At 38.0% G+C, this 27,520-nt stretch overlaps 1 protein-coding gene across 1 annotated transcript in view; it reads right to left on the reverse strand.

The window, feature by feature from the left end:
* The window catches only part of EFCAB5 (EF-hand calcium binding domain 5), a gene marked incomplete at its 3' end in the record, with an annotated part of 113,402 nt that overhangs the window by 49,689 nt on the left and 36,193 nt on the right, over positions 1 to 27,520 (reverse strand). The window contains 4 exon segments of the mRNA XM_079904136.1: positions 6,644 to 6,799; positions 16,166 to 16,233; positions 17,613 to 17,661; positions 20,057 to 20,213. Coding sequence (XP_079760262.1) covers positions 6,644 to 6,799; positions 16,166 to 16,233; positions 17,613 to 17,661; positions 20,057 to 20,213 — 430 coding nt within the window.

Consider the following 27,520-nt stretch of genomic DNA (forward strand, 5'->3'; position numbering starts at 1 on the left):
GCTTTAAGTTTAATTAGGACCCATTTGTTTATTTTAGACTGATCTTATTTTCTTATATAAGCACTCAAAGCTATAAATTTCTAAGCACTTCTTTAGTGGCATTTCTCTAATTTTATTACATTGTGTTTTACTTATCACTCAGTTTCAAATATTTCCTAATTTCTCCTGTGATTTTTTTTTTCCTCATGGGTTATTTAGAAGTGTTTCTAAATATTTGGGGATTTTCCAACTATCTTTCTCTTATTGATTTCTAACTTAATTCTGCTGTAGTCAAAGAGCGTACACAGTGTGATTTTTTTTTTTTTTTTTTTTTTTTTTGGCGGTACGAGGGCCTCTCACTGTTGTGGCCTCTCCCGTTGCGGAGCACAGGCTCCGGATGCGCAGGCTCAGCAGCCATGGCTCACGGGCCCAGCTGCTCCACGGCACGTGGGATCTTCCCGGACCGGGGCACGAACCGGCGTCCCCTGCATCGGCAGGCGGACTCCCAACCACTGCGCCACCAGGGAAGCCCTACAGTGTGATTTTAATTCTTTTAAATTTATCAAGATCTGTTTCATGGTATAGCATGTGATCATCTTTGTGAATGTTTCAAGTGCAACTGAAAAGTATGTTTTTCTGCAGTTGTTGAGTTGAATGATCTATAACACTCAAAGTCAAGTTGGTTGACAGCATTTTTGAAGTATTTTATACCCTCGCTGATTTTCTGTCTACTTGTTCTATCAACTGCTAAGAAAGTAGTGTTTAATTCTCCAATTGTAATTGCAGTTCTGTCATATTTTGCTTCATGTACTCTGAAACTCTATTAGGTGTATAGACAATTAGAATTATTATGTCTTCTTATCAAATTGACCTCTTTATCATTATACTGTAGCCCTCTTAATCCTTGGTAATACTCCTGTTCTGAAGGCTCCTTTGTCTTATACTAAAGTAGCCAAAAGATTTATCTTTTTCCATACCTTTACTTTTAAACTATTTGTATCTTTATATTGGTTTTATCCAGCCTCACAATCTCTGTCTTTAGACTGCAGTGTTTAGTCCATATTCATTTAAGTAATTATCACTATGGTTAGCTTTAAATAGACCATCTTGCTACTTGGGTTTTTTGTTTGTTTTTGTCCCATTTCTTCTTTCTTCTTCCTTCTTCTTCTTCTTTCTCTTCCCCTTCCCCTTCCCCTTCTCCTCCTTCTTTCTTCTTCTTTCTTCTTCTTCTCCTCCTTCTTCTTCTTCTTTCTTCTTCTTTTTCTTCTTTCTTCTTCTTCTTTCTTCTTCTTTTTCTTCTTTCTTCTTCTTCTTTCTTCTTCTTCTTTCTTCTTCTTCTTCTTCCTCTTCTTCCTCTTCCTCTTCTTCTTCCTCTTCTTCTTTCTCCTTCTCCTTCTTCTCCTCCTTCTCCTTCTTCTTCTTCTCCTCCTCCTTCTTCTTCTTCCTCTTTCTCTCCTTCTTTTTTTGCTTCTTTTCCTGCCTTTTTAAAAAATAAATTTATTTATTTATTTTTGGTTGTGTTGGGTCTTCGTTGCTGCGCGTGGGCTTTCTCTAGTTGAGGAGAGCGGGGGCTACTCTTTGTTGCGGTGCGCGGGCTTCTTGTTGCGGTGGCAGTGCAGGGGCTCTAGGCTTGCAGGCTTTAGTAGTTGTGGCACACAGCCTCAGTAATTTTGGCTTTCAGGCTCAATAGTTGTGGCACATGGGCTTAGTTGCTCCATGGCATGTGGGATCTTCCCGGACCAGGGCTCGAACCCGTGTCCCCTGCATTGGCAGGCAAATTCTTAACCACTGCACCACCAGGGAAGTCCCGTTCCTGCCTTCTTTTGATTATATTTTAATATTCCACGTTATTGCCACAATTGGCTTAATAGCTATACCTCTCTTTTTTCTAGTAATTGCTCTAAAATTTAACATTATGCATCTTTATCTTATCACAGTCTACTTTCAAATAATATTATATACTTTATGCCTAATGTAAGAAACTTATTTCTATTTTCTCCCATCCATTATTTTTGCTATTGTTGTCATACATTTCACTTCTACATATATTGTAAACTTCACAATACATTATTAGTTTTGCTTCAAAGAGTAAATGATCATTTAAATAACATTTTAAATGAGGAGAAAAGTCTTTTATAACCACTCAGGAATTTTCTTTTTCTCTCTCGCTGCTTCAGTTTGGATAGTTTCTATTGCTATGCCCTTATGTTTACTAATATTTTCTTCTTCAGTGTCTAATTTCATGCTAATCTTATGTAGTAAAGTTTTAATTTCACATATATATATTTTTTATCTCTAGGGGTTTAATTTGGAACATGGCTGGTTGAAACAAGAAGCTAGTGGATGGCACTGTGGATTCAAGATCCTGGTTAACACTTAAAAGATCATTGCTCCTCACTCAACAAAGCATGGCGCGCGCTCTCTCTCTCTCTCTCTCTCTCTATATATATATATATATAAAATATATATATATAATACATATATGTATTTTTAAATTAATTAATTTATCTATTTTGGGCTGCATTGGGTCCTAATTGCTGCACGTGGGCTTCTCATTGTGGTGGCTTCTCTTGTTGCGGAGCACGGTCTCTAGTTGCGTGGACTTCAGTAGTTGTGGCTCACTGGTTTCAGTAGTTGTGGCTAACGGGCTCTGGAGCACAGGCTCAGTAGTTGTGGCACACGGGCTTAGTTGCTCTGCAGCATGTGGGATCTTCCCAGACCAGGGCTCAAACCCGTGTCCCCCTGCATTGGCAGGAGGATTCTTAACCACTGTGCTACCAGGGAAGCCCCAATATATATTTTTAATAGCATCCTCTGACTAAGAAGTAGTATTGCTTTTTTTTTTTTAATGCTGTACCTAATTCTGAAAACTTCAACTGAATAAATATCTCAGAGGAGAATTTCTGCCTTTAAGGACCACTCTGAATGGTGGATTCTGAGCCTCATTCCAGTTAACCACATGTCTTGTTATAAACATTTCTCTACGCTCATGTAGCTATAGATATACAAACATGTGTACCAATGTATATGTACATTTTTGTTTGCTTTACAAAAATGGGATTTTATTACATATATTTCTCCATCTTTTATTTTTTTTTTACTCATTAATAATATATAAAAATCCTCCAACTCAGCTGGTGTAGATCTATTCAATTTGTATAAAGGCTGCATGATATTCCAAGATGTAGATGTACCCTCATTTAAAAAACATTTCCCGGGCTTCCCTGGTGGCGCAGTCGTTGAGACTCCGCCTGCCGATGCAGGGGACACAGGTTCGTGCCCAGGTCCGAGAGGATCCCACATGCCGCGGAGCGGCTGGGCCCGTGAACCATGGCCGCTGAGCCTGCGCGTCTGGAGCCTGTGCTCCACAACGGGAGAGGCCACAACAGTGAGAGGCCCGCGTACCGCAAAAAAAAAAACCATTTCCCTACAGATAAACATTCCCTTTATCTATCCCTCTCTCTCTCTTTTTCGTGTGTAAACAGTGCCATAGGAATCATCCTTGTACGTGTATTTTCTATCTACTGGTGCTTTTATTTCTTTGGGATAAAAATTTCAGGAATGGGATCACTTGGTTGAAGGATGTGTATAATTTTTAGTTAAATAGGTATATCCAGATTGCTTTACAAAGATACTATACTATTAAATTTTCACCAGGAATGTGTGAGAAAATGCCTTTCCTCTATCCCTACCAGCAATAGGTATTATCATTTTGTTTTATTTATTTATTTTTGGTATTGTAATTTTAAAATGTTTTTGCTCATCTGTTGAGTATGCAGTGATTCTACATATTCTATGTTCATATCCTTTGCCCATTTTTCTTTGGGGGCTTACACAGTGTCCTACCATCAAATAAAGGGGCAATTAGTTCAGTGCCAGTAGTACTTGTTGATTCTGACCATATGGAGTTCGTCCCACTGAATCATTTGGAAGTAGACCTTTTTTTTTTTTTGGTGTTTTTTGTTAATGCCCATGGTTCTCCTTGTCCCAACTTCAAGTGTTGGACACTTCCTGGGGGTACTTCCAGAACTTTTACTGTCATCTCTGCACACCCACCCCCTTTACACACAGGTATTTAGGAACACTCATTATCTTTCCTCTAGCCACAGGAGTGGGACTACCCTCAGGCTCATCCACCTAGACCCCTCCTTCTGCAGTGGCTAACCTTCCTCTTTAGTGCCATGTTGCATTCAGGACTTCTCAATGAAGCTTGCAGTCTCTGAGCTACACCCAGGAAATGATGCATAATGATCATTATGCATAATGATGCCCTGGTGTTCTTAAATTTCTCCTCAACCTACTTGGAATTTCTAAGTGTCTATAATGTTGCCTTCAACATACAACCCTGGTTGGGGTATAAGGGTGTAATATCAGATATTAACTCTGACTTAGGGATCCAGGCAACCCCTAAGCAGTAGTCACAACCCCTCCAACCTCCTTCTCCCATCAGCTGGTCACAACTTCCCACTGACAGAAAAAGTGCTTTGATGTCATATTTTGCATTCTTCTTCACCCTATGATTCTCCATTCTTTCTCAAGATCCCAGTATTTTCAATTGAAAGTAGAGGCTTTTGAACTCTTGTCTCAGCTCCTCATTGAAAATTTTCAGAAACTCAATTAACTTCTTTGCTCTAGACTGTATCTACCTTCCTTCGAAGATCAGCACATAACTATTGTTCGAACGATGGGAAGAAAAGCAAAAAGCATAAGCAAACCTGAGTTATTCTTCTAAATATTATCCCACTGTGTGGGATATCCCACTATGTGAGGTAATGTTTTGTACTGCACATGAGTTGGTATTAAGTTGGCCAACAGAGAATAGTTGTTCTCCAGGCATTTGTCAGGGAGTAAAATCTTGACCCATGTTACCCAATATTTATTATTAGCTCTGTTAAAAGAAACAATTTTCAAGGATTGCCTGAAAAACACACAGACATTTCAGATTTTATAAAATATATTCCTGACAAGCCAAATTAGTAGGTATCTGAGAACCTAGACTGTAATGCATTGGCTCCTCTAAGAACTGCTTTTTCTGAATTGCGGTCAGGTGTGGTATCATTTACCTACAGGTAAGGTGGTTTTAAGAAACTGTTCTGGGCTTCCCTGGTGGTGCAGTGGTTAAGAATCCACCTGCCAATGCAGGGCACACAGGTTCGAGCCCTGGTCCGCGAAGATACCACATGCCACAGAGCAACAAAGCCTATGTGCACAACTACTGAGCCTGCGCTCTAGAGCCCGCAAGCCACAACTACTGAGCCCTCGTGCCACAACTACTGAAGCCCATATGCCTAGAGCCCGTGCTCCACAACAAGCCACCGCAATGAGAAGCCTACGCACTGCAACGAAGAGTAGCCCCCACTCACTGTGACTAGAGAAAGTCCGCGCACAGCAACGAAGACCCAACGCAGCCATAAATAAATTAATTAATTAATTAAAAAAAAAAAGGGCTTCCCTGGTGGCGCAGTGGTTGGGAGTCCGCTTGCCTTTGCAGTGGACACAGGTTCGTGCCCCGGTCCGGGAGGATCCCACATGCCGCGGAGCGGCTGGGCCCGTGAGCCATGGCCGCTGAGCCTGCGCATCCGGAGCCTGTGCTCCGCAACGGGAGAGGCCACAACAGTGAGAGGCCCGTGTACCGCAAGAAAAAAAAAAAAAAGGAAAGAAACTGTTCTAATAAAGTCATTTTTTCACTTATTGTATGTCCAGCATAAAGATGTTCACTTCATCACTTAGGGCCCCTTTAATGGGTACTTCCAGAAGAAACTCCTGACTATACTTTTTATCCCAAATTTTTGCACTTCTTCTTAGCTCCAGTTTATATTTATCTTAAAAGCATTGTCAGTAGTGTGTTTCGTCATGTTTCCCTTTCACATTCACTGCTAGGAAGATTAGATTCAGACCTGTAGACAACCAGAGCAAATATTTAGGTCATTCTGGTATGCATTTTGGGCTTTGTTCCCAGCTTCACTTAGTATCCTGCCTCTTATTTTTTTCTTCTTTCACCCTACTTTTAATCTATGTTATTCTGTTGTATTTTATCTATTCTTATAAGCTTCCTTAAATCTTTTCAGTAACATGGGGATACAAACAAATAAATATAAGGTTCATAAACAAATATATTTCAGTAAAGTTTGTATCTATTTTTGCAAATCCATTTGGTATCCTGGCACACTAATGCCTTCCCAAATCCTATTTCTAGAAATACTTTATGATATAAATGTTTCTTGTTTTTAAGAAGCAGAATAAAATGTGGTAGGCTTTCTATTCCCAGCAGCTCTTTTCTATCGGAAGCCACCAGCAAAGAGAGTAAACAAAAACAATTCTAAGCAACCTGTTCTTAAGAATGGGAAAGAAACTTAGGGACAAGTTATAAATCATGAAATACAGTGCCACTCGAGTGGTAATCTGTGATGAGAAAGGCAGAAATTGAGAATAACATCTAGAATGTTATAGCAACTTGAGAAAGTAAATGATAATAAATCAGATTTGAATCTGATAATAAAACGTGAATTGTATTTTGTATGTCCTTTTTCCCTCCTAGTAATCCATTTTCATCAGTCCACAACAGGTTGGATATTAAAAATATCACCACCAACAACAACAACCTAAAAACGGGTCCTTCATAACAAATAGTCTGAGAAGCACTGCTTTAAGGGTCTTATCTTACCTTCCCATGGTCACAATGTAAGAAGAGTTCAGCAAACATCTGTCTCCGCATGTCAGTTTTTATAACCTCCCTGAATTCATCTGCACAGTGGCAAAGGTGCTTAAGGAGCTCCTCAAACATTTCACTTTTAAAGCCTGCAATGTGAGAATAGATGAACTGTGGAGAAAAAGAGGATAAATGATTGATTTAAAACCGTGCTCTTTACTTGGATTTTTTCCAAGGATTCAGTTGATGTGCATGAAATTATTGACTGCAATTTTTTCCATATCATTTGCTTGTCACTTAGATAAAGTATTTTCCTGTTAGTGTTATTATACAAGGTTATGCTGCAGAGACAGGTGATCAATACAGTCCCCAACACCATATACAAGCGGGACTAGATATTTTTGGAACAATTTCCCTTTAGATCACATCAGTCTTATATGGGAGCAGTTTTAACCTCACAGTATGAAATAGCAGCAGTCATAAAATGTGGCCTATAAATGAATAGCTCTAAAAATTGAATGTAGTTTTTCTTTTGATGTAGGGGATATAAGAGCATGTGTGCTCCAAGACTGGCTACATTTAATTATTGGAGTGAAGGGATGGGGAGAGTGGGTGGTTTTTTTATCTTCTGATTTTGCAATAAAGTATCCTTTGTCCATGATTTGTTTTTTCTTTTGAAAGTCTAGAATCTGAAAACACCTGTGCTCTTGGGCTATTCCTCTTGAGCCCTGTTGAATAGATTCCCAGAAGTGGGATTGCTTGCTTAGAAGGTAAACGCATCTGTACTTTTGGTAGGTTTTGACATCAGGCTTGTACCCTTTTGCACTCCCACCACTAATGAATGAGTGGCTGTTTCTCTTCAGCCTCATCATCAGTGTGTATTGCTTTCCACATTTCTGCTAATTTGATAGGTCAGGGACATTACAATCTTGATCTACACGTGACTGTAAGTATCTTGTGATAGAGAGCAGTGTATCAACCACTGGAAGAGTTTCTGAGTGAACTCCTCTTTAGGTGTTAGCCTACCTCACAAGTCAATGATTTCTTCCTCTGCCCCAAGCACAGTGGCAGTCAAATTTGTACTGAATGACCCTGCTTCCATAGCTAGAAATGATTAGGCCATGGGAGGATACTTATCCTAAACAAACTCATTCAGATTCTCTATACTGCGAATTGAGAATTAGGACTGGGGAATGGCCAATTGATCTCTGAGAGGGGCTGGACCTGTGAATGTAAACTTAAGATTTGTTGGGAGGCCAGATTTCTCCATGTGAACTAAGGATGCAGAAGAAGTCTGTACACAGAGACAGATGAAACAAAAAGCAGAGAGAAGAGAGTCTTGATGTTCTCCAACTCCCTATTCCAGTCTCTTCCTGAAGCCAGAACAAATTCCTGCCCTTGCTTTCTGCACATTGCATTTTCAGCTACGTTAGCTCAGGTTGGTTCCTGTTTCTTACAATTAAAGAATAACAACTAATACAGTTTGTTTGAAATGGAACATTTTGTTGGCATATTTCATTGACATAATCTTTGAAATGAAGATTATAGTCGATATTTCACTTCCTCATTAATATCATATAGGCAAATTTAGGATGTATTATGTAAGAGAAATATTAGACTTGAATCCATGCTAATGAATCATAAACCATCATTCAACTGGCTTAGAGATCAAAAGAGGAAAATTTAAACAGAGCAAAGGAGCTTTTCTAAATATTTCATTTCCTTAACTGCCTAAACAACCTAATTGTCATTATTCTTGATGGATTAGTGAGCATAATTAATTCTTTTCTGTTACTTGGGAAGCAGAATAGTATACCGGTTAAGACCTCACATTTTGTCTGGGGTCAAATCCCAGTTCCCATATTTACTGGTTGAGTAACCTGGGATGAGTCGCTGGACTTCCCAGTTCCTTAATTTGTTCCCTAATAGCTATCACAGTCGCTATCTCACTGGGTCATGGAGAGGACCCTGTATATGTACAGAGTATAGGTATTTCATGCAATAAGTTCTCTGCAGCCATCGCTCTTGTCTCCTTTTGAACTAGGTAAGAAATTGATCAAGAAGGTTTTCTTTATAAAATAAAAGTCCTCTCAGCTGACATACGTATCTTAGAAGGAAAAACTCAATGAGATCAGTGGTTCTCAAAGTGTGGTCCCTTGAGAGCTTGTTAGAAATGCAAATTTGGGGACGCTACTCCAAACCTACTGAATCAGAAACTCTGGAGTGAGAACTAGAATCTGTTTTTAGAAGCCCTCTGGGTGATTCTTATGCTCAAACTCACTTAAGTTTGAATTAGATGGACTAAGGCAACTGGTCCTAAGTATACCAGTATTCTAAGATCCTATTGTTCAATCCTTAATGACTTTTTGCTTGAATAGTAGGTACTTTTCTAAATTACTGATAAGGTAGAATTTCCAAATAATTGACATTTTCTGGCAATATTGTGGCTCAGTGCTCTAATGCTGAAATAAAAATTACTGATTCATGAAAAGATTCATCTTGTTTTGTATTAAGCTTTTGGGAATTGACCTCAAAGCCATATGAATTTTCTGGCTGTGGGAATGCTATTAAATCAAGAATTAGTTTAACTGTTTCTCCAAGAGACACTTTAACATTCTAGATTTATAGCCTATGGCTTTTCTGAGTGAGCATATTCCGTAAGCATGGGCTATATGACATGAAAGACAACCAGATGCCAACTGAACTACAAATCAAATTCCAAATAGAACAATTATAGCAGTTTGCCAGTATCTCCTGTAAAAACAGAAAAAATGAAAACATATGGTAGCTTTTGTGTTTTCACATCCTCCCAAGGAATGAGTCAATTAATATCCATAAGTCCTGAAATAATTGCTTAGATGAATTTAAGAATATGATTAACTACTAATATCCTTCAGTTTAATCACTTTGTGAGCTGTTAAACATTAAAACTGTACTTAATTAAGTTGTCTGTGTGTGCTGGATCCCAACATAATGAATTCTAAGATTTTCCTTTCTGACAGGAAAATCAAAATGTTGAGAATGCAGTAAATGTCACACTTAACAGGTTGGTAGCTACTGTTAGATTCTACAGCCTTGGGATTCACACTTATTTAATTATAGACATACTGGAAGATTGATGAAGTAGGTGATCTGAGAGCAGTAGGAAGAAAACTATGTTTGGAGACTATTTATGTTAGGTATTAACTTCCAAATTGTGTTTGGAAGCCTTGGTAGTAAATAACGTTTTCAGAAATGTCTGCAAGCAAGAACTATAGAATATTGAAATACACATAGTATATTTGCTATCTATCATTGAAGAAGTGATATGTTCATATAGCATTTGGGCAGAAAATTAGCTTTCCAGTCTCAGGGAACTTTTAAAAACAATTAATGCTAATTATATATTCAACAAAGCAGAAAAATGTTCTGATCTTTAAAAACTTTGCTTAACAAATGAATTGAACAAAGGCCTCATTTAATATCCAATAATACTAAAAGTGACAGACTGAAACACACAGTCTAACCCATACTGGTGAAAGGTGGCTTAGGCAACGTTATGGGTTTAGTGGTGTGCCCCCAAAATTCATATGTTGAAGGCCTAACCCCCAGGACCTCAGAATGTGACTGTATGTTGAGATAGGATCTTTAAAGAGGTAATTAAATTAAAATGAGGTGACTAGGGTGGGCCCTCATCTGACTAGTACCCTTAAAAAAAGAGGAAATTTTGGGACTTCCCTGGCGGGAAGCCCACTGTTTAAGACTCCCCACTTCCACTGCAGGGGGCACAGTTTCGATCCCTGGTCAGGGAACTAAGATCCTGCAAGCCGCACGGTGCAGCCAAAAAAAATTTTTTTTAAAAGAGGAAATTTGAACATGTACAGAGGGGAAGACCACGTGACGGTACAAGGAGAAGATGGCCATCTACGAGCCAAGGAGAGAGAGACTCTCAGAAGAAATCAACCCTGCCAATTTCTTGTCTTGGACTTCTAGCTTCCAGAACTGAGAAATTAAATTTCTGATGTTTAAGTCACCCAGTCTATGGTACTTTGTTATGGCAGCCCTAGCAAACTAATACAAACAATAAGGAATTGCTGATCAGACAGTTCCTTGAGTTGTGTGTTTCTTACAGTTGAAGACCACCTGGGAAGACACACACCAACTTGGAGGATAGTTTACCATGGGCTCTCCCATTTCCCTGGCTTAAAATTCCCTTGTTTCCTCCTAAGGTTTCCTCAGGTAGTTTCACAACATATTGCTGCCTCTACCTCTCCCAAAGCCATCATTCTTCCATCTTCTGTCCTTCTCTGCCATAGCTCAAAGCACATGGAAAACAAAATGAGCAAAACAAAACAAACAAAAATTACAAAATACAGTTGAACTAGAGAGAATAGAAAGCCACTCAGATGCATACCATCTCAAGGAAAATGCACAGCCTGGACTTAGTAGAATATGTTAAAGTATAATCTTTGGGTACAGCTGATGAAGCCTCTCTATTTAAAGTTTAAACTTTGAGCTGTGTCAGTTTGAAGGCCTCAGACTGTCTGATTGATATAAAACAACTGAGCATAAGGAAGTGACCATCTCAAAGCAGACCACTTTGGAGCAAGAACAAAGAATCCCATAAAAGAGAGTCTAGGCAGAGGCCTGGCTCTTATTTACACCTGGCCAAGGGATACACTGGTTCTTCAGTGTGGCAGAATCAAAACTTAACATCTGAATCCCACTGTATAGTAAATTGCAGTTTTGTATATAATTATTCTTAAGCCCATTTTATAATTCAGGTGTAGACCTCAGACTGCTTGAAGCCTATGTCTACTGAAGGATGCTGCTGGGAAACTGACCCTCAACCTTAGCCAGTTCCACAGTAAACAGGAAGGTGTTGGGTTGTTTTCACTTGTCCTTGGTGAGCAGGTAGATACGTGGAGATCATCCACAATGATCAGGTGGGAGATAAGGAAAAAGAAAAGCAAAGTAAGCTCCTCAATTAGGGTGACCAACTGACTCACTTTGCCTGGAACTTTCCTGGTTAAGCACTGAAAGTCCCATATACTGAGAAATCCCTCAGTCCCAGGCAAACCAGGATGGTTTGAAACCCTCTACTCTGATTCATGCCAATAGTCTAATCCCTGTGGGGAACTCGAGGGATCCTCTGGAAGCATGCTGTGTTGTATCCTGCTTTATATAACAAACTTTCTCTGTAAGTATCTGTAAACGAAACTTTGCAGGCGTTGTGTCTGTGGCATCTTTTCATCTCCAATCCACTGCAACAAACATAAAGCAAACTATATAGAGAGTTATTATTCTGTGGTATGCATTCACCCATTCTTTATACTTCTGTTGTATTTAGATAATTACAAGATAAAGAACACCTAAACGTTTGTTACAAATAACTGGGAATGGTGAACACAAATGACAATCTGAGTCGAGATTCTGGTGCCTGGAGTGAGCAGAACTGATAAGTAGGCCACATACCCCTAGAGAATAGTTCTTTAAAAGGATTCACTCTTGTCTGAGAAATCTATACTTTGTATTACTTTGAGGCAACAGTTGCAGCAGTCCCCAACCTTTTTGGCACCAGAGACCGGTTTTGTGGAAGACAATTTTTCCATGGCGGGGGGTTGGAGGGAGGTTGGTTCAGGCGGTAATACAAGCGATGTGGAGCGGCAGATGAAGCTTCGCTGGCTCTCTGGCCTCTCACCTCCTGCTGTGCGGCCTGGGGGTTGGGGACCCCTGGTTTAGGGGACTAACTGTGAAACTGCATCAGGGAAAGAACATCCATCAGTCAAGGGCCGATTGCTAGTATCAGTAGAAATAGAAGTGTGTCACTCTCTGGACCCCCCAGAGGTGGGAAAGGATGATCTGCATTGATAAGAGGACAGCCTCCTTCAGTTCCTCACTGTGGGGTCTTCGGAGGCTCTCTTCTACCTGAGGCCATCCTTACCCTTTACTCCATGAACCTTGTCATACTAAAGGTCTTGTATATAGTCATCACCAATGGATTAGAAATAAGGAAGTTCCTTTCCCTGGTAGTGCATGGTGATGCCCTCTTCTTTTTTTTTTTTTTTTTTTTTTTGCAGTACGCGGGCCTCTCACTGCTGTGGCCTCTCCCGTTGCGGAGCACAGGCTCCGGACGCGCAGGCTCAGCGGCCATGGCTCATGGGCCCAGCCGCTCCACAGCATATGGGATCTTCTCGGACCGGGGCACGAACCCGTGTCCCCTGCATTGGCAGGCAGACTCTCAACCACTGTGCCACCAGGGAAGCCCTGCCCTCTTCTTCAGGTAGCACTTTCCCCCACAGAAATAGTTACTTAATGATTATTAAGAACTCCATTTCAGGAACTTTGAAAACAAGGACCCCGACCACTATATAAAATATTACTTCTATTTGGAAAATGGGTTTCAAGTTCCAAACAACCAATCAACCTACAGAAACTTTTTTTGGAGAGGGGCATACAGCCATTTGTGGGACTATTATCAAAAAAAATTATGGGCACTTTTTGACAACTCAAGGTAATCTCTGCCTTAAAATGTACCAAGAAAAATTTAGACATACTTATCTCTCAGACTTCTCTTGAAACAGATTATTAGGAAATTCTTTACCAAAACAAAGGGAATTCATGGAGTTCAAAAAGTCCAGGAAATTAGGGCTTCCCTGGTGGCACAGTGGTTGAGAGTCCGCCTGCCAATGCAGGGGACACGGGTTCGTGCCCTGGTCTGGGAAGATCCCACATGCCGCGGAGCGGCTGTGCCCGTGAGCTGTGGCCGCTGGGCCTGCGCATCCAGAGCCTGTGCTCTGCAGCAGGAAAGGCCACAGCAGTGAGAGGCCCATGTACCACAAAAAAAAAAAAAGTTTTTGGAAGTTAGAAAACACATTAAAATTTTTTAAACAATTGGAGAAACTTGAAAAATACATGCAATTTACAGCATAAACGGTAATGTCTTTAGTACATAAAGAGCATTTACAATTCCATAAGAAAAAATAAACATCAATAGGTAAGATGGGCAAAGGATGTGAACAGATAATTCACAGAAGAAAAAAATTTTAATTGCACAGAAAAATATTTAACCTCATTAGTAATCAAAAAGATAAAAGTTAAAAAACAAAATGCCATTAAATTGCAGAGATTTCTTATATGCAACAATGCCCACTATTGGTGAGAATATGGTGCTTCGAAAGCTCTCACATATTGCTAATGGGAGAACAAATCAGTATAATCAAAAGCACAGTTTGACAATAGATACCCAGATCCTTCCAATGTTTATTCTTTGACCTAGTAATTCTTTCTGGGAACCTATTCTAAGGAAATTACTGTGTCTTAGCTCGGGCTGCCATGACAAAGTACCACAGACTGGGCGGCTTAAACAGCAGAAATGTATTTACTCACAGTTCTGCAGGCTGATAAGTCCAAAATCAAGGTGCCAACAGGGTTGGTGTCTGGTGAAGGCTCTCTTCTTGGGTTTCAAATGGCTGCCTTCTTGCTATGTCTTCACATGGCCTTTCCTTAGTGCATGCATGTAGAAAGAGAGAGAGGTCTCTCTCTTTCTCTTCTTATAAGGTCATCAATCCTATCGGATTCGAACTCCACCTTTATGACTTCATTTAACCTTAATTACCTCTGTTAGCCCTATCTCCTAAAAAAAAATCACATTGGGAAGGTTAGGAATTCAACATGTGAATTTGCAGGGGGCATAATTCAGTCCACATCAAGCTGTAAACAAAAGTTTATATGCAGATGTTAATCATCATATTTATAGTGAATAATGAGAAATGTCCAACAATAAATAAATGATTAAATAAATTATAATAATTATATTATAATGTTTCCATTAAAATGAATTATGGATTAAAAATTTTTTCTTCTTTATATTTTTAATTTTCTAAACTGAATATTACTTTCTTACTGAGATATAATTCACATACCATAAAATTCATATAGTATTACTTATATATTTTAAAAAATAAGAAAATTTTCTAAATTGCTCCATTTTAGGGAAACTAGTATAAGACAAAAAGGCAAGTAGCATCTAGAATCAGTGTCTTGCAAAGATATTTAAGTTACATTTATTACTACATTAAAGTGATAAAGCCTTGACTTTTTCTAAACCATTTAAATACTATAGTTTATTCTTCTGCATATTTTTCTTTGAGTAACTTTTCTCATTTGCGCTCACAAGATTTTATTGGGTTGGCCAAAAAGTTCATTTGGGTTATGGAAAAACTCGAAAGAAGTTTTTGGCCAATCCAATAGTTTATGGAGATGGCTGAGTGTTGGCATGGGGAAGCTAATGTCACTGACAGAAGATTTTTTTTATTATTTACAGTTTCCAAGAGAAGGGAGCATGTCATGCCATGCAAAGCCACAGAGGGAGCACCAGGTTTGGGTCTGGAGGCAGAAGCAGGAGTAAGTGGAAAGCCTAGGCCAGAGCCGTTTTGGGGATTTCCTCAGGAAAGGCAAGGTAGGGCAGAGTAAACAGTTTAGGATTGGCTAGCTTGAATAATCTCAGCAGGCCTTGGGGTACAGGGGCAGTCCCTAGTTATCTGGTATCTATCTGGCCCTGGGTTGATTTAGTGCAGGGGAAATATTGGTTTGGTGAGTGAGATTTAAATAAGGAGGTGGTTTAGAGTATGTGCTCTGGATCACGGAGGACATATAAACAACTTTGGCCATTAGTTTGGCCCTGTGACTAATGGATGCCAAATAGACAAATACAGAATCTAAGAAAACAGAATATAATTGAGACAGGATTGACAAATACTTATCTGTATGATAATCATTTCAAGGATTCCAGAAATCCTTCATATAGAACCTTGAAATTGTATATAGTGCATAGTCATCACCTTCCATGGAGCCAGGGTATAAGAGAGGAGGAGAAAGTTACCTTGACTCTGGGACTCAGAGAAAAACAAGGGGAATTAGAGGAGAGACATGAAAAAATATAAAAGCAGGCTATAGAAGACTTAGGACCCTGGTACTATTAAATTGCTTCTTTTGCTTATTCCACTACAGTAGAATCATACTTTCTCAGGTGTAATTTTATGTAGACTTCTAAGCCAAACTGCCTGAATACAAATTTCCCTAGCTCCACTAATTTTGAGACCTTGTACAAGTTACTTACCTTTTCTGTACCTTAGTGTCTTCATCTATAAAAGTAGGAATAAGGATTGCTGAGATTACCTGAGTTAATATATGGATAGCTTTGGACAGCACCTGGCCCATAGGAAATGCTTTGTAAGTTTGAAACCTCATTATTATTTGTAGAACCAGATTTCACTGAATAGAACAAGCTGGTTTTTCTTGGCCCTACCCGAAGGTGTCAGTGGAAGTTTTTCACACGCATCATGAGTACCACTGACTGAAAGAAGTTGCAACATGCCTTTGATTATAAGATGTAACCTAACTTCAGAGGGGTTAAAATATTTTAAAGTGTACATCTTAGAATCGATAAAATAAGTTTTTATGCTTTCATTTAAGTTAATGTATGTGTGACATCCACCAAAAGACAACTGAAACTGGCAAAATAATTTGATTCAAATAATGAATAATGTAACTTACTTCTATAAATTCCATTTTGTTCAGTCTTGGTTCCATTGAGTCAGCAATATCCAATTGTTGGCAGCATGCTTTTAATTATGGAACAAAGGTTATTTGATAGTTTGGTTGTGATACATTCATATTTTATATTCATATCATAGTACTCCAAAAGAACATAAAATTCTTAATGTCCATCAATATTTATAATAGAGTAAATGATATATAGTTGGGTAACATTCCAATTACTACAAAATTATTATTTTTCCTGACTTCTATTTAATTAAGCAACTCAAACACTAAAGAACATGCCTACATTTTTAATGACCATGTCAAGATAAAGCAGAAATAAATAGGCTCATCAATAGTATAAAAGACTGCAAAAATATCTGTGTTGGTTTATGCTAGCATTTATGCTATAAGGTCCTAAAACACAACACTTCCACAAACTTTCCTTTTAAATACTTAATTTTGTCTTTAATATTTTAAAAATTAAATAAATATGAATATATTCTTTTGGTAAAAGATTCAAATAATACAAAAATATAAACAGCAAAATTTGAAATAAAGACTTTTTTAAACCTCTATTTGATATGACAATTACATGATCCTTATTGACCTTACTAGGACACATAAATTGTATGAAAGCTCATGATAAAAGAATTAATACACTGGTTTCCTCTCCTACTTCTAAGAATAACTCTTCCTGCCTATTATGGGCTGGTACATAAAAAGTTTATTTTTTTTTTTTTGTGGTACACGGGCCTCTCACTGTTGTGGCCTCTCCCATTGTGGAGCATAGGCTCCAGACGCGCAAGCTCAGCAGCCATGGCTCACGGGCCCAGCCGCTCCGCGGCATGTGGGATCTTCCCGGACTGGGACACGAACCCGTGTCCCCTGCATCAGCAGGCAGACTCTCAACCACTGCGCCACCAGAGAAGCCCGAGGATTCTACATGTATATAAAAATCCATTCATTTTGCTCTTATTTCAAAATGCCAGATACAAAGAGTATGACTGATTGGATATAATTTTACTTTTCTTATGTCTAAATATTCATTATAAATAGGTACAAATGTCTGACTATTCCATATGTCTTTTAGCGAAGTTGTAACTAAGCATTTATATATTGAAATACAGCACAATTTAATTTTCTTATGTCTTTACTTGTATCTCTCCTTCATATCACAGTTATGACATTATATCTTTCTTTTAAAATTCTGTGTATGTAAGCAATATTTTCTAGGAATTTGATAGGATAATAAAGGGTTATTAAAAATAGTTGTAATAAAATGGGGCACTCGACTGAAAGAATTAAAAATCACTGATTGCATCTCTGCTTTTCTACATTCTCCAACTGAAAAGAGCAAAAGAGCTTGACTACATGACTCTTCATCTTTATTCAGCATCCCTCCACCCTCAAAAAAAAGGACAGAGAAAAATATAAACACTGCAGTAACAGGCAGGCTTACCAAGCTGGAAATCTGGATTTTGAAAAAATTCATGAAGGACATTCTGAATCTGCAAATCAAAGAAAAGAGACCATATACTACTTTTCAATTAGCATATATTAAGTATTTTAGACTAAAAGCCATCTGTAGTCTTTTAATTTAAGTCCTAGGTAATTCTTCTAACCCAGGGACAGAAATAGTAATAATTAACATTTAGTTTATAGCAGATTTCAAAGTATATAAAATGCTTTTGCATATATTTCCTCACTGATTTTCAACCTTTTTGTGTGAGAACTAGGATGCTGAGCAGATCCCATTTGCCCCCTCTAAGGAAATTTCTAACAACACTCAGACATTGGGCATGACGGAGCTAAGGCAAATTTGGCAACCAGTTTGGCAATCCAAAGAATCCTCTATAATTCTTCAGTCTTCAATGACTAAAAACAAAATTTCTGAGCTCTTCTTGGTCCATTTTTTATTTTTATTTATTATTTTTATTTTTATAATTTATTTTTGGCTGCATTGGGTCTTCGTTGTGGCGCGCAGGCTTCTCATTGCGGTGGCTTCTCTTGTTGTGGAGCACGGGCTCTAGGTGCAAGAGCTTCAGTAGTTGTGGCACGTGGGCTCAGCAGTTGTGGCTCACAGGCTCTAGAGTGCAGGCTCAGTAGCTGTGGCGCACGGGCTTAGTTGCTCCACAGCATGTGGGATCTTCCTGAACCAGGGCTCAAACCCACGTCCCCTGCATTGGCAGGCGGATCCTTAACCACTGTGCCACCAGGGAAGTTCCTTGGTCCATTTTTTAAAAATAAGACTTTATTTTTCAGGGAAGTTTTAGGTTCACAGAAAAATTGACCAGAAAGTACAGAGAGTTTCCATAGACTCCCTGCCCCCGACCACCACATACATAGCTTTCCTCCACTACCAACATCCCCCATCACAATGGTATATTTGTTACCATCAATGAACCTACACTGGAAACTCATAACCCAAAGTCCATAGTTTACATTAGTGTTATACATTCTATGGGTTTTGAAAATTATATGATGACATGTATCCATTATTATGGTATTGTACAGAATTGCTTCACCACCCTAAAACTCCTCTGTGCTCTGCCTATTCATCCTTATTTCCCCTCCTCACTCCTGGAAACCAATGATCTTTTTACCGCCTCTATAATTTTACCTTTTCTGAAAAGTCATAGAGTTAGAATCATACAGTATATAGCCTTTTCAGATTGGCTTCTTTCACTTAGTAATATTCATTTAAGGTTCTTCCATGTCTTTTCATGGCTTGATAGCTCATTTCTTTTTAGCACAGAATAATATTTCACTATCTGGATGTACCACATTTATTTATTATTCACCCACTGAAGGACATCTTGGTTGCTTCCAAGTTTTGTCAATTATGCTGTAAACATCCATGTGTAGGCTTTTGTGTGGACATAAATTTTCAACTCCTTTGGGTAAATACAAAGGACCATCTACCATGGCTTGATTGTATGGTAAGAGTGTGTTTAGTTTTATAAGAGACTGCCAAACTGTATTCCAAAGTGACCACACCTTTTTTTATTTTACCAACAATGAATGAGAGTTTCTGTTGGTGCACATCTTTGCTAGCATTTGGTGTTGTCAATGTTCTGGATTTTGGCCATTCTGATAGGTGTGTAGTGGTATCTCACTGCTGTTCTAATTTGCATTTCCCTGATGACATATGTGGAACACATTTTCATATGCTTATCTGTCACCTGTATATCTTTGGTGAAGTGTCTGTTCAGGTCTTTTGCCCGTTCTAAAATCTGTTATTTTTTTTCCTATTGTTGATTTTAAGAGTTATTTGTATATTACTGTTCTTTATCAGGTATGTCTTTTGCAAATATTTTCTTCCAGTCTGTGGCTTGTCTTCCTTGGTCTATTTTTAGCAACTGGAAATATGCTTGGTATTGTATCTAACCAATAATTATTCTCACATCTATATACACCTAAGAGAACATATATAACTCTTAGAGTACAGTTATTTTTCAGAGCTAAAGACATGGTCTCTTAGGGAATTCCTTGGCGGTCTGGTGGTTAGGACTCTGTGCTCTCACTGCCGAGGGCCTGGGTTTGATCCCTGGTCAGGGGACTAAAATCCCACAAGCCGTGTGGCACGGCCTCCCCCCCAAAAAAGGATATGGTCTTTTAGTCCACAGAAGTAATTAGTCACACACATACAAAAAACAAACGAAAGCTATGTCTGTCTGTAAGGAAGAGTTTGTGAAATTCAGCCAGAGTCAATATTTTGGAAATCTACCTAGAATTTTCTTTTTAATGTTCAAGAGAAAATTGAAGAAATTGACTTTCATGAGCTAGACTTACATCAGCAGGACCAAAAATTTAGAGGGAGGTTTCTAGCACTCTGCTCAGTATCTAGCAATCACCCTCTTATCACCCATTCCACCTACCCTTCACAGATACCCTCTTCCTTACCACTATCATAGGAATCATTCCTTTGGGGTCTAGAATCCACTCATTGAACTGTTCCTGCAGAGCCTGTTTCCATGTGTTGGCCACCTTGGCTTTGACTTTGTTCATGCATTCTATTTGTTCTCGTTTCTGTTTAATATTCTCCTTCATCCTGGATACTCTGAAGGATGTAGAAACAGAAGAAATGTCAAGTTGAGACCACTGGATTTGACTCAGATTGTTCAAATGGCAGAATACAGGAGTTCAGAGCCTCATTTAAACTTTGGATCTGTCTTTTTCCGTGAAATTTTCCTTCATTCAAGCCTGTAGGGATCCCTCCTTCCCCCAGCACATACTGAATTTGGCATTAATGATAAGCTGCCTTCTACTATTATTTGACTTTTTATAGAGGTAGGCCTTATTTTACTCAACTAAGTACTGTACTTAAGAAGCACTAAGAATAGCTCTAGAACCTGCCACATATAAAAGCAAGGTTGAACGCACTAAAGCCTCAAGGTGGTGGGCCTCTTTTTTCCCTGGACACGTAAATCATCTTGGAAGGACTCTAATTCCAAGTCTAGGGTGGGAGCCTGGAAACTGCATTTATGAAAAGCATCTCAGGTAATTCTGATGCCTTGGACCAAACTTCTGATTTCTGTCTAGGAAAATTTATTGTCAATTTCTTTTATCCGGCTGGAGTCAAATACTTTTGACAGCCTCTGAGCATAATAGCTAACTTAGACAGAGTTGCATCACCCAGGTTGAAAATGGGGGAAGAATGTGATTTTAGTCATTCCTATGTTTATCATCCCTACTAGGACTTCAAAACCCCAAAACTGGTTTTGATTGAAACACCAAAATGGTTCAGAATAATAAAAATAGCTGCTGGTTTCAAATACAATTTTCAAGTAATGTTTGAGTCAGGTCTTCATCTTTCAAAGAAGAGAGACTAGGGCAATCTGACAGATTTGGAAATGCAAAAGAATTCTCAGTAAGAACTGGTAAACTGGAGAACTCCAATAATCCAAAAGAAACAACTAAAATCTAAATCATTACTTTATGCCCATATAAGGCCTTCAAAATTCTCTAAGAAAAGAAGCCTTCAAAAATAAACTTTGAAGTTTGAAAATAAAAATAGGCAAGTTGTTAAATAGTGCAGAAGGGCTTGTTTCTGAACTGCTGGAAGATTAATTAGCATTTTAAAGGATGTGCTAAGTTCCTCTAATGCGACTACTAACTAGCCAAACCGCCATCACTTATCTCAGAACCCCCAGTCTATTCTTGGCTGGCTCTTCTTCTGCTCTTCCCCTACTCTTTCTCCCCCTGCTGCTTTATCTTTCTCCCTCTCTCCCTCTCTCTCTATCCTCCTCTCCCCTTTCCCCTGTCTCTATACAGCACTCTCCTCAACTTCTGTCTTTTCTGCATGATTTTCTGTTCTGTGTCTGCGTCCTTCTTCTAGCTTTTTCTCATTATTCACTCATTCACACTCACTCACTAAGTCAGTTACTTATTTACTCGTTACACAAACATTTATCAAGCACCTACTATAGATTCTGCCATTATAAAGCTTAGGGTCCACTGCAGAACAGATAAGTAAGTGATATTGTGTAATAAGTACTCGGTGTCTCCAGATTCTCATGTGTATTAATCAACATAGATTAACAAAATTGAGTTTCTGTCCTATTTCCATCTGCCTGAAAAGCCTTCCTCCCTCTCTTTGTTTGACTCCATCCTCCACGTCCTTTAGGTCTCAGTTCAGACATCATTTCCTCCCTCTTATTAATGCCCACATTTAGAAACAAAACTTAGTTTTGTGCTTCAGGGCTACTGCACATGAGACTCCAAATATAATCCAGATGGATTTTTAATTTACTAGGTAACTCATTCAGGGACTGAATAAAATTTCTCTTTAGTGGTCTGCATTATCTCAAGAGGATATCTAAATTAATCAACAGAATTCCATAGCATCCAAAACTCATAACTTTGGGTAGTGTAGGGTAGCCATAATCTGTAAGCAGATTCTAAGTATAAATCCACATTTAAGGAGACCTGAAAGAAAAAAACCTGCAGTGTGGTAAAATGCAAAAATTATCACAGATTCTTCCCATTCCTGTATGCATGTCTGTCTGTATGCAGTGTAACTTTGCAGCTTTTCCCATTATGAGCTGGAGTCTATTTCTGCATCTCTTGTGTCTGTCTGTGGCCATGTGACTTGCTTTAGCCGATGGGTCATTAGCAAACATGATGGAAGCAGAAAGTTGAAAAGTGCTATAAATTATATCACAATAAAACTGGAAGAAAAAGTGCTTAAACATTGGGGTTTGCTCTCTTGTATTGAACTTAAGAGCACTTCTACCACCACCTTGGAAATAAGCCTTGGCTAGCCTGCTGGATGATGATCCAGTTACCTCCATTGCTTTTACCAACAGCCAGCCAACTAATAGACAAATGACTAAGACTATCATTGCCATTTTACCGCAATGTATGAGTGAGTCCAACTGATACCATGTAGATCAGAGATGAGCCATGAGCCCAGTCCAAAATCATGAGCAAATAAATGATTGTTTATTTAAGCCACTGAGTTTTGAGGTATTTTGTTATGCAGCAAAAGCTAACTAACGAAACAGTTTTGCCATCTTAACAACTGTTTTGAGCTTTTTTAAAGAAAAGTACAGTATAAATCTAACTGATTAAAGAAGTAAAAATGCTTCCTTACCCTAATTGTGACAATCCAAATCCTATCCATCCATTCAAGCTGTGTATGGAAAATCTTCCACTCAGAGTATTTGCCTAGATTATATCAAAACTGAATGTTGTATTTCATAAAAACTGGTTCTAACCAGCTTAAGTGCATAATTGACCATGAACTTTGAGTGACCCCAGTACACCAGACCATTACTAGACCTAAGGGAGGACTCTTTCTCAACTGCTAAACAATAGAACTTGTTTTAATCAATCATGTACAAACCTATGGACTCACTCTGTCCTATATACAGTGTGATCGTCTTCAGTTGTTATAACCACTATAAAGCTCCCTTCCTAACACTTAAAAACTCCAGAATTTTCCCCTTCAGCAAACTAGTCAGTGAATTCTTCACTGGTGTAGATTCCTTTGCCTGGCAAGTTAATAAACTCAGCTTTTGTTTGTTTGTTTGTTTTTAAGCTCTGATGGTCTTAGTTTCACAGAGCTAAATTGGACTTCTTGCCATTCTTGGAGCATGTCCACATTATTCCTGTGATGAGTATTCCTATAAAAATACATATATGATATGTGTCTACTTAGTTATTGTACTTAACCCATTTTCTTCTGTTTATTCAATATACAGCTTATTATGAAATGAAGTTCCTGACATAAGGTTCAATGACTTAAGAAAAATCTAAGTTACTGGTTAATCAATGATATTTGAACAGCTAAATAATTAGGCCTATTTGGAATTTTATAAAATGATGAAGAACATTTATTATAGCCTCCCACTTAAGTACAGATGATTAATCATAGAGATTTCAAAATTAAATACTCAATTACTCCAAATTAAGACATATCTCAAAATAATCTTATGTATCAAAAAAAACCAAGAAAACTTTCATCATTCTAAGCCAGATTAGAATATGTCAGTTAATTCATTTAACAAATATTTATTGAGCATTACTTACACAACACAGTGTTAGATGCTGGGGATTCAATGGTGAATATGACAGATGTAGTTCCTGCTCACATTACAGCAGGAGAAACAACCATTACAATTTTGATAAGTGCGATGAAGAAGAAACACAGGATGCAATGAGAGAGCCTATAAGGGAAGACCCCAACCCAAATTCATGACGAAGTGGTATTTGAGCTGAACTCTGAAGGACTGGGAGGATAAGATAAAGAGGAAGGGAAAGAAGTAACAACATGTGAAAAGATCCTAAAGTAGAAAGAAGCACAGTATGTTTGAAGAACTGAAAGAAATCCTATATGCCTGGGGTATAGAGTGTGAGAATGAGAGAGGTGGGAGCCCGGGCTAGAAAGAAAGTCAGAGACCAGGTCATACAAGAAAGTTTGTATAGGCCTAGTTAAGGATTTTGGTTTTTATCCTAAGAATAAAGGGATACCATTGAAAGGTTTCACACTGGAGAAAAATATGAAAACGTTAAACTTTAAAAAAATCACTTCAGTTACAGGTAAATGATAGAGTGGAAGAGGGCAAAATGGATGTAAACATAACAATTAGGAGACTATTGCAATATTGCAGGTGACAGATGATGGTAGCTTAGACTAGGGTGACAGCAGTGGGGAGGGTCAGAAATGAATAGATTTGAAAGAAGGAGGTAAAATCAGCAGGACTTAATGATTGACTGGAAGTGATCAATGAGGAAGTAGAAAGTGTCAAGGTTGATCCCTCTGGTTTTGGCTTAAGAATCTGGATGGATGATCAATTAAGACAATGACTTGTTGAAACTGAGATGCTCGTGAAACATCCAAGTGCACATACTGAATAGATAGTTACATGTGTTGTAATGAGGGCACTCAGGGATGGATTATGGAGTGATAGGAGAACTATGCCTTAAGGAACCTTAATATTTGAAGATCAGGTAGCAAAGAATGAACCAGCAAAGGATACTGAGAAGGATTAAACAGAGGTAGAGGGAAAACTAGTAAAGAATGATATTATGGAAGGAAGGGAAACAGCATTTCAAGGAGGAAATGGCCAACACAATTGAACACTGCTAAGAGGTCAAGTAAGATGAGGACTGCAAACTTTCCACTGGGCCTAGAAGCAGAGAGAATGTTGTCATATTGGTAAGTGACATTTATTGAAGAGAGCCTGGAAAAAAGACCAGATGGAACAGGTTGATAAAAGTGTAGGAAGTAGGGAGAGTGCTATTTGGACAACTATTTTGATAAATTTAGCTATGTTTTAGTCATATTTCCTCAACTAGAGTGTATAAGCTCCTCATGACAAGAACCAAATTTCGTATTTCTTTTTTGTATAAGGTATGGCTCAACATTAAGCACTGAATAATTATGCCATAAATACTGATTGACTGTGAAGACTCCTCAATAAATTTAAGTTATTAATTCATTCATCTAACAAATATTTATTGAGGCCCAACTCATGCCAAATACTTCGCTCAGTGTTGGAAATATAGATATGATAGAAGATGGCATGCAATATAGTGTGCAATATGATAGAAAATAGTGTGCAATAGTGTACTTCTCTGCAACAGTGTAAAATTCTAACACTAATAATCTTTCTCTACACTTCCTTTTTAATGTTTAACTTTTAAAAAAATATATCATACAGTAAAATTAACCTTTTTTGGTGCATAGTTGTATAAATTTCAACACGTATAAATATGTGTAACCATCACCATAATCAAGCTATCAAAAGTTTGTAATTTTACTTTTTTTTTTTTTTCCGGTATGCGGGCCTCTCACTGTTGCGACCTCTCCCGTTGCGGAGCACAGGCTCCGGACGCGTAGGCTCAGCAGCCATGGCTCACGGGCCCAGCCGCTCCGCGACATGTGGGATCTTCCCGGACCAGGGCACAAACCCATGTCCCCTGCATCGGCAGGTGGACTCTCAACCACTGCGCCACCAGGGAAGCCCTGTAATCTTACTTTAAGTGCAAATATTTTTCATTATCAATTCACAATAAGGCAGTAGTGACATAGAATATGCATTCTCAAGAATTGGAGAGATCAAGAATCAGAGGGAAAAGATGCTAAAAGAAAAGAAAATATGAAGAAAAACAAAATGACACAAACCTACCCTCCTTATCAGTTTTGCAAATTTACATGTAAGAATTATAGTCCACTTCAATTCTATACCTGTCTTTCAGGAACCCTGAGGGAAAGCAATGAAAGTATATTGCATATGTAAAATTACAAATGGCAGTGATATTTTATTTTTTAGATAAGTGGCTACCACTATATAAATTGTTCCGAATCAGTAAGAAGTGTCTTCTCTATCTATCGTACTTAGACACCAAACAAAGATGAATCCATTTTTGTCCAGGGAAGTAGGCAGATGAAAAATTTTCAGATCAGGTTGAGTCAAACAGACACTTTAACATTATCACCAGAAGATAAAGTCTTGACAAATCAAACAAAAATATTATGTGTCCTTTTTCTTGAGCATAAGTAAGGAAAACTCATTCCTAAAATGAACGGACTTCTCCAAAGCTCTCTAATGGATTGAGAACAACACAAACAGTGATATAGTTCAGAGAATTTAAAAGCAGGACTGTTTTTGCTAAGATTGCTGGGTATCCAAGCTTTAAGTCAATAGACATTGTGCTGCTGTAAAGCATCCCTAGGATTTCTGAATATTCTATAAATGCCTGAAACTGTCTTGTGTTGACATATGGATCTTGGATTTTTGCCAGAGGAAGATGAAACCCTAATTCTGATAATCTCAGCAAAGAAAGCATCTTTAAATACTTTAACTCTTTCATGATATTCCTAACAACTTTAAGACAACATTGACTGATACAGAATAAGATGAGCAAATGGAAAGACAAGCATTCTCATATAGAAACACTTGTCATTATTAAAGATGTTGATTTTCCCTAAGATAATGAATAAATTTAATCTTATTTCAATAAAAATTCCTATAACGTTTCTTTTGGTGTTCTCTCTCCCCCACTCTTCTTTTTCTCAGGTAGATGAACGAATCCTAAAGTTCATATTGAAAAGTAAACACACAAGAATAGACAGTAGTGATTAGAAAAGAACAAATATAGACTATTCAGTAACTGTTATTGGGCTCACTATGTAGCCATTTGGAAAAGAAAAAGTTGGATACATATTTTAAATCTTACACTAGGATAAATTCTAAATGGATCAATATTTTAAATTAAAATTAAAATAATTCCAGAAGAAAACATGGGACAATTCTTTTAACATCTTGAAATGAAATGTAACAATGACTCAAAGCCCAGAAGCCATAAAATAAAAGTAAATAAATTTGACCACATAGAAATAAAAAATCCTATACATGACACAAGATAAATGACAGGTGAAAAACAGGAAAATATTTGTAACTCATTCACATGCTTTGGATAAAAGGAAGAAAATTAAGAATGTATATTTGCATTTGCTTATGTATGCACTAAGAAACTCTGGAAGGATCCATTGAAAACTAAGAACAGTAGCTATTTATAGCAGAGGTGGAGCACTGCGTGGATGGAGGAAAAGAATGGGAGAGAAAGTTTTTAACATATAACACTTTATACGTTTCAGCTTTTGAACCAGGCGAACATATTACCTATCTGAAAAGTTAAATTTTAAAAAGTCCTTCCTCTCATATAGCTTACTTTCCAATGCAAGAAGACAAATAATAAACAAATAAATATACACTTGGGATCCTAGTGAGATAACTAAATTCATCAGTACAAGGAACTTACTTAATATACCTCGTTAGTCTTCACAGTGCCTCATAAATAGTGAAGCACATAGTAGTAGCTCAATAAATACTTTTTGAAGAACTATAAAGTTACTTT

This window comes from Stenella coeruleoalba (genome assembly GCF_951394435.1).
Source record: "Stenella coeruleoalba genome assembly, chromosome: 19".
In the NCBI taxonomy this organism is placed as follows: domain Eukaryota; kingdom Metazoa; phylum Chordata; class Mammalia; order Artiodactyla; family Delphinidae; genus Stenella; species Stenella coeruleoalba.